Source organism: Protopterus annectens, chromosome 8.part0, assembly GCF_019279795.1.
Source record: "Protopterus annectens isolate FY-2018-M chromosome 8.part0, PAN1.0, whole genome shotgun sequence".
NCBI classification, from domain to species: Eukaryota; Metazoa; Chordata; order Ceratodontiformes; family Protopteridae; genus Protopterus; species Protopterus annectens.
Window position 1 is genome coordinate 98,605,179 of NC_056741.1, and position 13,969 is coordinate 98,619,147.

Below are 13,969 nucleotides of genomic sequence, written 5' to 3' on the forward strand. Positions count from 1 at the left end.
TTGGTGCTGCTGTTTCAGGGAGGACAAGTATTTCCTATAATGAACTTCCAGGTAAGCTTACATATGCCAATTCTTAACATTTTCTTGTATAATACAATATTGAAAGTAATAGTTCAGTTGTTTTAATTAATTGTTTTGGGGAGACCTATTGATAAATCGATACAGTTAGTAGCTCATTCTGGTTCATTGCATATGGGCTTTGGGCATATGTGCCAGCCAAGTTTCCATTAAAAGTATTGTTAATGGACATATAAAGGCAAAAAATTGGTCCCTCTGTGTTACTGGAATTGTGATGACAGTGTCTTTGCCTATTGCCTAACTTCTTCCAGGACCATTTCCCCTATCAAGTGTGGAGTCATCTCACATGGGAAGGCAAACATTTTTATTTGAGCACTGATAAGCATTTGACAGAAATATGCATGTATCCATATGTGTGAGTTGGGTTTCAGGAGTGTGTGTGTATTGCTGAACCATCAGTGATAGTTGCACCAGTGTTAGGTTGCTAGCATATATTAAATTGTAGTATAGGTATTAATTTCTTTCCTGTGTTTCTTGCTTATTATCACAGGTGATGATGGTGGCCAATCAGAGGCATGGTTAGGAATGCAGAAGTTAAATCTGACACTGTGGTTGACATTCAGCCTTCCCCTGTATTTCTTTCAGACATAGTCAGTAGACCAAAGCATACCTATTCCAATGAGACCTCAGATATTGGACCAGTGGAGGGTGAGACTCCTGATCAGGGTAGTATGGTTTCTGTGGCTTCACTGCCTGTTGCCTCTTGCTGTAATCAAAGTGTGGGCAAGGTGCCGTGCAAGATGGTTGTTAGGGGTGCTTGGAGGAGGCCTGCTGTCCACTATCCACCTGATCCTGGTGTGCTTTCCATGCCACTCGACATATGTTTAGGGCCATCATAGAGGTACAGGCACATTCCAATATGGGCTCCAAGGAAATGCTTAGGGTCATAGATCTGGCATAAGCCGACATGTGTAACTGCTTCCACCATGTTACTGATTCAATGGATTGGATGAGTGACACATTGGAATGGGTGGTGTTTGTGATGGAACATCTGTTGGGCAGGGGACGACATCCATGTGGATGTAGGTCAGCCACTTCATCAGATGTTATCCAATTTGGCCGTGCCTAATCATGCTCTTGCAGTGGCAAGACTTTCACTGCTCCATCAGTAGTTGAGGTGTCCACACCCAGATGTGGTAGGACATGGGGTCATTATTCTGGGCATACTTGTGAGGACAGCTCATCCAGCAGATATGACTCACATTTAGGTACCAGCAGTGCATCTGACTATGGACATGGATGTGCCACTGCATCTCCTGGCAGAACCAGTTCTCACAGTCATAGATGACTACAATAAACTGTCACCTCTACCATGTACAGTTCACACCTATCTGACATACTAGGATGTAGAGGTAGCACATAGCTTAGCTGTGTTCTTGCAGACACTCACAGATATGTTTCACCATGAGTGCCCATACAGATACACACACACATAACAATTACATGGGTCAGTCATGAGGCTAAAAGCTCATTCTATTTCAGTGGCCATTTGCTACTTTATCCAAATGTCTGCCTGTCTGTTTTTCTTACTCACATGCACTCACTATCTTTTGTGTAAGCCTAGGCCTCTTGTGCCCCACAAAGCACCCTGTATAAATGATAACTGTGCCATATCCTTCATTTTATATATGTTGGATTCAGGGATACGCAAGTCTTTTGTCTGTTGCCCAGGGTGCATAGCTGAGTGAGTGCTTAGTATATCTGTTTGTGATGTTATTTTGCAAATTATACTGCTTTCTTACAGTTGTTTTAATGTGTACATCCCTCTCAACCTCTTAGACCAAAAGGCTGGACAAAGTCATAAATAAAAGTGGGACAAAGGCCCAGAAATAGGAACAATGTTGAAATATTTTGGTCTAACAAACTTAGAAAGTTGATAGAATAACAGGTTTTGCATTGCCATATGATTTTTCTGAGGGATATGAAGTCTTAAACTGAAATGTGTGTCATTATTTTCTAACATAAATCTTTTACAAAACTATGAGGCCAAACTCTGATCATTCTGTGAAAATCTATACATTTGAGAGGTATGAATGTATGAGCCTTTGATGCCTGAGGCCTATTAGTTGATAGAAACCAATGTATTGACATAAGTCAGTGCTGTAACATATTGATGTCATTGCTGTAAAAATCACCCACCTTATACTTACTTACATTAGGAAGTAACAGTATGCAAGGATATGCCTTTTCTTTGTATTCTTAGACATTTATTTTTCTATTCTAGGTTCAAAACTTACCTTGGAAATCCAGCTGTTGCTACAGTTTTAGTTTGGGCTGAATCTGTCTGATGTTAGCAGTACACAGCTAAGTAAGTAAAAGCTGTGAGTGTTGCCTGGCATCAGTGTTACTGTATATATGTGTAGGATGAAGATTTTAGCCCCTTAGGTGGTGAGTGTGTGTGCCATCCTTTGCCTCTTCGCCAGTGTGAAGGTATTTTGTGCATGCCTACATCTGCCTACACCCACAGCAGCTGGTGGTTCCCCCTCTGACTCCACCTGTGTGTGGCTGTGTTAAACTTGCCAGTGGTGGTGGAATGTGTGGTACTTTCCTTGGTGTTCCTGCTGAAGCTGTTTTTCAGAGTGAACCATGGCACAGATTGTGAACATTTCAGCACATGTATGGATATTATTTTACAGCACTGTCCCCAGATGTATCTAGGCACTGAAAATGTGACTTCAGTAGTAGTCCAAACACACAGTCTGTCATATTTCTTGTTTGACCATGTGCCTCAATATAGTGTTCTTCTGTTGGTGTGTCTGCATTTGTGATGTGCATCATCAACCACAGTTCAAGTGTATAACCTGCATCCCCCAGTGAATGACCTTGTGAGATATTCCCTCTAGAAAACTTCTGACAGTTGTGCCAGATATGTGAGTAGTGGTAACTGCCTGGGTTGCCAGTACAAACATTCAGGATGACTCCCTTAGCATTGCACACATTACAGTTAATGGAGTGGAAGCCCTTTCTATTTATGTACACCCTTCCCTGTTCCACAGGTGGTGTTCTAATTTCCACGTGTTTACAGTCGATGGCACCCAAGACTTTGGGGTAGTGTGCTACAGGGTAGAACTCCTGCATGGTTGTGGCTCTGTCCTCAGGTGCACAGGAAAATATATATAGTCATTGGGATGTTGTAGCATAGTATTCAGGAACTTGATGTAGGATCCTGGCTGCTGATGCCTGTGACATCCTCAGCACATCCGCTGTTGATCTCTGAAAGGTTCTTGTAGCTAATATTCTAACTGCTACACATGCCTTAGTCTCCACCAGTACTGGCTGCCCTTGGATTGCCCTTGTTCTCAATTGAGGATAACAGAGGTTGTAGAATTACTGTATTGTGTCTCTATCCACCTTGTAGTGCTGTACAGTTTCCATCTTATGTAGACCATGATGGCAAAATGGGGTCTAAACACCCTTCTCCTTCTTGGCCATGGTCTATTAGCAGCAAAAGCAGCATAGACTTGGACCTGTTGCACATACATATGAATAAGAGCAGCAGCAGCCCCTAACATTGTTTCTGTGTAGACTAGTTTCCATGGCTGTATTCCAATAGGTGTTGGAATTCACAGACACAATCTGCACTGAGTATACATGATTGCTATATAGCATGTTGAATAGCTCTTCCATCTTGGATTGGCTGATTATCATACAGTTTAGCTGCTTATGCTGTAATTAGCATGCCACAATGTTTACCATGTTTGCATGGCTCTACGAAGTGTGTAGAGCTGCTTACTTAACAGAAAAAGGTGCACTACCATGTGTATCATTTTAACAGACCATTTAGGCTTTATTGAATCTGCAACTTCATTATTTATTTATTTATTTGTGTGTTTTTTTTTTTTTTTTGTTTGTTCGTTTTTTGTTTGGTTGTCTATTTTTTGTTATTGAAACAAGCAAGATGTATTGAAATACATTAATTAAACATTCACTGGTCATATGTAACTGTGGGGATTGGGTTGTCTGCAACAAGGGGCCACATAGTGATTTAAAAAATAGGTTACGGTATGACACACTGTGGCAGACTGAAATCCCTTTTATTGTACTCCACAAAGTATAACTTCTATAGGAAAATGTATTGCTTGTCCTTAGACTCTCTTAATGTTGTACTGCTTCATAACAATCCATCTCAGGGCAAAGAAACAGATGGAGCAGGTTACATAAAAATTCACTGAGCAGACAAGAGGAAATTAACAACAACTACAAGGTAAGTTTTAGACTTTGAAGCAGATAATGAATATTAGTAAGTGAATGACTGTGATATATGCCTGCGGTATAATTATGATTACCTGGTTTGAGATAAGTGAGCCAAGATTCCATAAATACTAATTTAAGGTTAAGCAGAGTCTAATAATAGCTTTACAGGATAGCCTGCCAATCAATCATACAACCCGGTGGTCTTCAAGAAAACTGATCCCATAACCCCACATTGGTCATGTTGCTATTTTTAATGTATCAGCAGTTGCTATTGTCAAGTGCTTATTTTATCCATGGATTGTGTGGTTGTTAGAACCCATCAAAATCAGTAATAGACGTGTTCTGTAGTCAACTTTCATTCTTCTTCTTCACAGCTATGCAACTAGTGAGATAATATGTATAAATTAGGGTGGGTGCATTGCAGGGTACGCTGCAAAGCTTTCAACCCCCCTCATGTGAAGTATCCATTGCCTATTTTTTGTGATTAGACTGTTTCATGCTTGCTTATTATGCAGTAACCATGAAGTATTTATGTACTGGCATATGCTACTGCTTTATATTTAACTATAGTAACAGCGTTCATGAAAAAATCCAGAGACGGTAGTTTTGAGGCACTCTGTGATTAGTAAACACTGCGGGTACTTCCTGAATGCTTTTTGCAGTGAATAATGGTCAGGCAATTTGTAATGTCAATTATTGCACTGTGATCAATATTTTTCATTTTTTTTCTTAGCTCTAAACAATACACATTATTTACATGTCTGCATTACAGATATTGATGATTTGCCTGGAAACTTCACTAGAACTTCATGTGAAACTGCTCTAACTAAGAAATGGTATGTATTATTGCACTGAATTAGTTATGTTATTACACATATCTGAGGAAACCATTTCTCTGACTCCACAGACATGACTTTATGTCTTGTTGGCACGACATTTGCTTTGCAACTTAGTGGTTACTTCATAGTTAACCACTTCCCATTCTGTAAGATTTGTACCCTTTAGCTAACATTTTATGTGATTTTGCAATCCTCTTTCTTATCTTTATGCCCTACCGGTATTCAGATGTGAAGAAGTCACACACTGTATGCAAAGGATAAAGATAGCACAGCTATTCATATAACATTTGTCTTGGTTGTTTTAAAAACTTGAATACAATGGAGCCAGAGCAAACATATGAAGAGCTTTTATTTACAAGTGAAGACTCTTACAAGGTGTTAGAACATCGTCAGAAGGACAATGCAAGAACACAGATGGTTGTTGAATCTGGGGAAGGTATGTAAACTAGTCACATGACTTTTTAAATACATATATTAAAATCTAGACAAAAAGATGAAAGCATGTGCAGAAAATATTTATAGGTACATACCCGAATGATTGAACAAGTGTTTACATAGCATTTCATAACAAAATAAACATTTGCACTAATAAAGCCTTTTCTTAATTTAGTCAGTATATTAAAACAGCAGCTCCTGTTGCCATTTCATTTTCAAATTAAACTTCAATGGATACCAGCTGTATCCTACTTTGTACATAACAGCTTATCCTTTTCCAGATTATAGGGCTCAATGGTGCTGCTGTAGTTCTGGTAAGTGATCAGAGAAAACAGGGACCTGTATCAGAAACTATGACACAGCATGGAAGGATGCAACAATTATTGCCTGTAGACAACACACTGCTTATAATAACGCAATCAGTAATTACACTGCATATGTCTGAAGGAAGAAGTGCTCAGTAATCCTACAAAGTTTATTTTTCAAGTGTTTTTGAAATGCTACTTCTTGTTATGCCTTCTGTCCCTGTCAGTCATTTTCCAGTAGTCACATGACTTCTTGAATGCTGCTGTAAATTTACTCACTTCCACACATGCTAGTAATTTATTAATTATTAAATAAATCACAAGCCCTTTTAGTAAAGAGATACATTCTGAGATCCAGGGAATAGTTATACCATGTGATCTGCTGCTTCTTCTCTCTTAAATAATATCTACCTTCCCTATACAGAACCAGCCCTTTGCATCTTCCTGAACTGATCTTGTGTAATGGTATCATGTTCTATCCCTGTCTTACAGTCTCCAGGAAACAATATCTACCTCCCCACGCTGTCTTCTCTCTAGTGATGAGTCATTCCAAGTGCGTTTCTCATGACTTTCCACTGATTATTTTCCAGCATCATGTTATTCCTTTGCTCTGATGGTCTCTAGAACTGTACATAGTGCTCAAGATGTTTCTGGTAAGGACTCTGTAAACAGGAAGCATTGCATCTATGTTTATGGAGCCTATTGTCCTTCGGACATATCACAGTATTCTTTTTGATGCTGTCTCTGCCCTCTTGCTCTACTCGTGTTACAAAGTATTATAAATGTCCCAGGTTTACTTTCCTCCTTTGTTGCTATTGGTTCAAATACTTCTTACCAGAGATGTTACAGCCTAAACACAATATTTTGCATTTGTCTTCAATTAATTTCAAGTGTCACTTATTGCCTCATGATCAGCCTTTCCAAATCCTTCCTTAGACTTTTCTCTCTGTTCCTCACTGATACGCCAGTCTTTGGGTCATCATAACAGATTCAGATTCTCTCATCTCACAAGCATGATGGAAACAAATATACTCGAGTGAACTAGAACCAGAACAGACTCCTAAGGTCGCAAACTTTCCTTATGCGTAACCTTGTCCCTCTCTCTCTACAACACACTACATTTTGTACTTTAGCCTTGCAGCATCCACTTAGTCTTGGTCATGCTTCTAACCCTTGCACTGCTCCCAGCACCTATTTCGGTTTGGTCAAATCAAACATCTTGGTAAAATCAAAGAGGGCCAGATCAACCAGTACTCCTATCTCCAGTTATCTTGTAACAGATTTATAAAATTGATCAGGTTTGTTAATGTTTCTGTCCATAAAATCAACTTGATTGTTATTGTGAGGACAGTTTTCCTGTAGGAGAGCAAACCGCTTTCCCACCAGAAGCCTCACCTTGATTTTTCCAGCCACTGTTGACGATATAATTTGTTTATACTTCCCTGGACAATTTAATGGAAGATAACATGAGAGGACTGCATGCAGTTTTATAAACTAGTATAGACCTGTTTCCAAATCTTTATTGTGTACCAAAACCAGAAACATGCAGCTTTTCAATATCTCATCACTGAGTCTCCATCTAGAAAGCTGATCTTCATGATTTATTTCTGAAAGTATTTAAGTTCTAAAATCTGGAGGACACTTTAATTACATCACATGGTTTGACTGCTTCTATGGATAAGGGATTTTTTTTCTGTAGCTTGAGTGCAAAGATTTAGAATGGATCTTACAGAAAAAAACACTAGAATAACTTGGAGATAGTTTTAGTCATTAGTAGGATTCTGACATGAAAGAAATTGAGAAAATCATTTTGTTACAAGTAAGAGGTACTCTTGTGTTCCCTGCACTTGCAATTCTTTGGAAAAGTAACAAAAATATTTAAATAAGGAACAACTCCCCTTGTTTTCACAAGAAAAAGTGTTTCCAAAACGCAGTTGACTGTTTTCATCCTACAGCAACAACTGGACTTTGACAAATTAACAAAAAAAGTTAAAAATATTTTCACTCTCATTTTAAAACTAAGAATCAATCATGTGATCAGCATTAGCCAATCAAAATCAGCACATAAAATTATCATACACTAAAATTTAAATTGACCAAACATTTAAATGATATTGTATGTATTCGTTTATTTGAGTGGATTGTCTTCGAACCAATGCCTCTTCTTATTAGACTCAATACTCAGAAGGGGAACAGTTTAATAGAAGAAATTAAAAGAACTAAATGAGTCTATTACCAAAGATTTTGCATTTGAGTTTTATCGAATGTAGTATAAGAACATTTTTTTCTATGGTTGGCAACGTGTGCAAAACTATTTAAGTGTAAATCATAAAAAAATGCAATATACTATCTTTTGTTATCACTGAAGACAAGTGGAAGAGTTCTCTTGGTTACTATACACTTTTATCTGTCCTTCAGTACCTTGGCTATGAATATTTTTTGCAATAAAAATAACATTACTCTAATGCATTTGAAATACTAGCAATGCAATTTATATAATTCGTCATTACCAAATGTTTTCTTTGAGAATAGAAATGGTTGACATATTGGGCCAAATTCAGGAAGCCTTCGTGTAAGAGTTATAACTCTTACACGGAGGCTGCAGTTAATCGGTGTGATGTCAGCATGTCATGCATATGCATGAGGTGCATGAGGCATGCTGAATCACACTATAACTCTTACACAGTCCGTGTAAGACAGTAGGGGGCGTGTCCGTAGGCTAAGCCCTGCAAGCGGACACGCCCCCGGAAGTCTAGAATGGCAGAAAGTAAACAGCCACGAGAGAGGCCATGGAAATGTGAATAAACACACTACACAACACATGCCCCCACAGATCAGCAATGTAAAATGTGAACAGATGTTATAAAATGAAAATGAAAACTGTTTTATTTTTTTTAAAACCCCATAAATGTTTGCTAATGCGTGCGCTCGTGTGCGCGGGTGTGCTACTAGCGCAACTGCAATTAGCAATCAGTGGAAAAGGATATAAGAACAAAATATGCAAAGCAAGCCTAGATGTAATAGCATAGCGGTAGAGTTGTCGGCTTCAGAGCAAGCAGGCAAGGTTCGAGCCCACACAACAACCTTTTTTGTTTTGTAAATAAGCACTAAAAAGGCCCCTGACAGTATTGTACAAATGTAAAAGTATTTCCTTTTGTAAAATAGAATGAAATGGAGCATATATTTTCAAGTAATACAATAATAAAAATATTTAGAAATGTATTGATAGCTAAGCTGCTGTCAAACAAGGTGAGACAGAGTGCCCGTAGCTGAGTAGTGTTTCAAAGGCTGCAAATTGCTTGCCCCTAGCTAAGCACTGGTTTAACAGGCTCAAACTGTGTGAAACTAGCTGTGCTTAGCTTAACATGCATGTTACTAGCAAATTAAGGTTTAACCCAGTGCACACCGTTTGCGCGGAGGTGCGCGCCGCGCCCACAACCTAACCGCCGGTGCGCATGCATGAGCTCCACGCAAACAAGCGCAGACCTAGTTTTAAGTGCTTAAAAGTGCCTTTGGCACGTTTGATTGACAGGTCCTGTACTCATTTCTAGACAGTCATCAAAATTAAAAATCAGTGGTCAGATTTGAACCCAGGATACCATGCACTAGAGTCAAGGTACTAAACCACTAAGCCATGACAGCAGTAATTAAAAAAGCAGAAATAGCATATATATATATAGGATGTAATCCAAAATGGAGCATGATAAAGCAGTTTCTGTGAAGTTGATACAATTCCAAAACGGCCAATCATAGAAATGTGTGGGAAAATCGGCATATATAAGCCCATAGACGGGAATACACAGCATAAACGATTGCAGAATAGACCTGCAGGCAGAATGAGTGGAGTAGGGGAGGGACGTTGCTTTCGAGCACAGCGGTGGGGCATTGAGGAGTCCAGACACATGGTCTGGCTCCTAGTTGACCATCATGAGGCCCAACTCATGCAGGGCCAGGTCTCATGGGGAGCATACAGGGTGGAGGCATGGGACCAGTTGGCTCATGATCTCACTAGTGCTACTGGGATTCCACGTACCGGTGAGCAGGTCCGTCACCACCATGCGGACCTGAAGCGACATAAACAAGACCAGTTGACTCAATGGATCCAGGAGGCCCGGGATATGCCCAACGCCCCACTACTGAGTAAGTTACATTTTACTTATGTATGTAAGGAATTCAACTAGCTGATACCATGGAGATGTGTATTCCAATATTACTTGTTTTGTATTACAGCTGCAGGTGTCCGCTCTGCGAATCGCAGGGCACATGACCGCAGGCTGGTGCGGCTGTGCCACCATGCAGGTTAGTAACCCCACCTAGTACTTGTAAATAAATATTATAGTGTAGCATGTAGCAGAACACTGCAGTGTATTGATTAAAAGTAATAGAATGTGCAAGCAACAAGTGAAAGTCTGCAGGTATGGCTGCAACAACTTCATCAGTATGCAAGTAAAACTGGAAATATAAGTGATAGAAATAAACAGTTCTGTAATACAGATGTCAATAAATAAAGTAGTAATAACTCCTGAATATATAAGCCTCAGTGTGGTTCTACAGAACTAAATGCATGAGGGAATTAAAAATTAACATCCCAAACTGATTTTAGTGTGTCTGAATCTTGAATGTTTAAGCCAAACTCTGTATATGGTGATGACAGTCAACAATTTTCAGATAGAATGAATGATTGTCTGACATACTAAACATCCATAGTTGTCCCCTGCCCTGTCATCAAAAAGTAGCAGGATGATGTATCTGATCAAATTCAAAATAACTAGGACAGTGATGTATTTGTAACAGGTCTAGCATGACAGTCAATTAAAAATCATTTGGAAACTATCACCCACAAGTTAATTGTGTTTCTATTACAAATGTATATCAATGTATAATTTATGAATGTGTCATCATTTTCTTTTTCCACCCCACCCTATAATTGCAAAGTAAAAAACTCACTAAACATTGGTATGTGAACATTTCATTAACCATGGACATTTGTCCTGTTGTTTCAAAAATATATGCATGTCCGTTGTTGCATGTGCCCTGTTCATACCTGCAAACCTGATGGCCTGTTGCCATTAATCAACCCTGCATGTTATTTGATTGTGTTTTTCTGTTCAAATAATGCATGTGATATTGATATGCCTGTTGTTCAATGGTGTTAATATCTGTGTGTTTGTTTAATGGGAATACCAATGCGTGCTTTTACAACTAATTGGAATGGAATAATATGCTACTAACCCAAACTAACATAACATACTCACAAACCTAGAACGCTTGGGAAGGCAGGTCCCAGCGGACCCACCTCTCCCACCTCATCTGGCGATTGCACCTGGCACTAGTGCCCAGGCCGGACCCTCCTCCGGTGGCCCTGTGTCACCTTCGGGTGGAAGCTCTGCAGGGGATGGGGCCTGTCCCCCCTCTGCAAGCGTGGCTGGAGGAGCCCGTCCACTCACCCTCCAAGGTGTCCGGTCTGTGGTGCGAAGGGAGATTCAAGACTCTGTTCTTGGGCCCCTACGCCAGCTTGAGGCCCAGGTGGCACTGCTTACGGGCATGCCCCTTTGTCCCGCCTGCACAGCCCCCAGCATAGCCCTGTCCTGGGCTGTGAAGGAACAGTGGCAACTGCCTATGGGTGGGGATATCAGTTACACTGTTGCCATCTGTGTGCTCAAGTGCCCTGGATATCCCAACCTCTGTCCCCGCCAATTATGTAACCCCCCCCACATGTGTCATACACCACCCTTGTATGCGTCTTGTCTGTCTTGTCTGTTAACCTACCCAACCTACCTCCCCAGCTATACCGACTACCTTCACTTGACATACTACTGTCACCTGATAAAAAAAAAAAAAAAGGGCACTCTGTACCCACAAAAAAATCACGCCCCATACATAGCTGTCCATGTTGCACACATGTCCGCTGGACATTGCAACTGTTAATTACAACTGGCTGTACAACAGGTATTAATGTTGTCCTGACACCTCTCTCAGGGGTGGAAGGTTTCAAATGTCAAACCAAATTACATACAAATGCACAGCTGTTGCTGAGAAAGACATGGGCAGCTATGGACCTCACCTACATCCTTCCTGCAAATCCCAAGCTTGTTTCCCTACTGTCTTACCCTCTTTATGACCCCTTTTTCACCACTTTTCTGTCACCCCTTTTTCTTTTCTTTCAAAGAAAATAGCGGGTTGTGTGCTTGTGTGAGCGGAGCTCACTGCCAGTGCGCATGCGTGAGCTCCACGCAAACAAGCGCAGACCTGGTTTTAAGTGCTTAAAAGTGCCTTTGGCACTTTTGATTGACAGGTCCTGTACTCATTTTGAAAGAAAAATAAATTCCCCCTGTCAGTCTCGAAACCAGGACCTCAGTAACACTAGTCTGTATGACCTACCACTAAGCCCTGACTCTCATACAAGAACATAGTGCTAAAATAAATATAACATGTAATAGTAGGAATGAATATAAAGGGAATATAGGATGTGTACTACCCAAAGCATGACAGGTAGAATTTTAATGCCCGAATTACTGGATTCCCATACTAGTTTAGTGCTAACAGAAACAGCCCTGCTAATTGTTAGCTTGTACATAATAATGTAAGATAATGTACATATATGAAAGTATGTATATGTACACATGCATACATATATATATATATATATATATATATATATATATATATATATATAGATATATATATATATATAGATAGATATACATATACATATATATATATATATATATATATATAATACATATGACATATAGTGGTAGGTGTCAGTATTCATACACACTCACTACAGGAAACAGTGAAGATAAATGCAGCAACCAGAATCTGCAACACAGCCGGACTCCTGTGAGACTTACTAACCCTTTTACCTGCTTAAAGGTGCCTTCAGCACTTTGATTGATAGGCCCTGTACTCAATTTGAAAGCAAAATAAAAGCATACTATTAGGCCCTACCACAAGAGCATTGTAACACTAGTCTGTATGACCTACCACTAAGCCATGACTTTCATACAGGAATATAGTGCTAAAATAAGTACAACATGTAATAGTAGGAATGAAGATAAAGGCAATATAGGATGTGAACTACCCAAAGCATGTCAGGTAGACTTTCACTGTCCTAATTACTGGATTCCCATACTAGTTTAACGTTAACAGAAACAACCCTGCTAATTGTTAGCTTGTACTTAATAATGTAAGCTAATGTACATATATGAAAGTATGTATATGTACACACACAGATATATATATATATATATATATATATATATATATATATATATATATATATAGATAGATAGATATATATATTAATACATATGGAAATATAGTTGTAGGTGTCAGTATGCATACACACTCACTACAGGGAACAGGTGAGAGAAATGCAGCAATCTGAATTTACAACACAGAATTTACAACACAGCATGAATCATGAGAGACTTACTAACCTTCACACTCACAGAACACTGTCAACAGCATACCAGCATGGTCCACGCCCTTACAATCTGAAAGGGCAACGCCTATCTCACATACCCTTTTATAGCACTGTCCTGAAATCACAGTGAGACATACAATCAGTACACAACTGGCTGCATGCCATTAGCAAATGCTGCTTTACAATTGGTGCAGAGGCCATCACATGGACCTATGCAGATACCTACAAAAGCATCCAGTACTAACACTCCACACATGCAATACATTCATTTCACCAAACTGATGGAGAAAGAGAGAGAGAGAGAGAAATAAAGAAAGAAATAAAGAAAGCAATAAAGGCAGTGATAAAAAAAACAATGCATCATCACAGCAACAAAACCAGCAGCAGCAGCAGCAAACAGCAATTAGCACCAGTGACACAGCAACAGCTGACACAAACACAGGTAATGCAAAGTAGCAGGTGTGTACATAGTCCTGATATATATACATATGTAATATTGCTGTACATGTCTTCCATACTTAAAACTTCCATAGCTTAGAACACAAGGCCAGTTATGCATATGATGCAGTAGTTCCCAGGGTCAGTAGAGGTTCCTCCTCATTGGTGTGGGACCACTGTGTATGTATGGCACTGTTCAGGTACATATCTTGTAGTATGGCCAGGTTTTAATATCAGTTTGTAATGTGGTG

General features: G+C 39.5%; 1 protein-coding gene across 1 annotated transcript in view; it reads left to right on the plus strand.

Moving 5' to 3' along the window:
* The first annotated feature begins 5,332 nt into the window (after positions 1 to 5,332).
* Positions 5,333 to 13,969, plus strand: part of LOC122808670 (CD209 antigen-like protein E) — an 827,142-nt gene continuing 818,505 nt past the window's right edge. Inside the window, exon 1 of the mRNA XM_044079648.1 lies at positions 5,333 to 5,547. Within this exon, the coding sequence (XP_043935583.1) occupies positions 5,430 to 5,547 (118 nt within the window). The 5' untranslated portion in view covers positions 5,333 to 5,429. The remainder of the gene's footprint in view (positions 5,548 to 13,969) is intronic.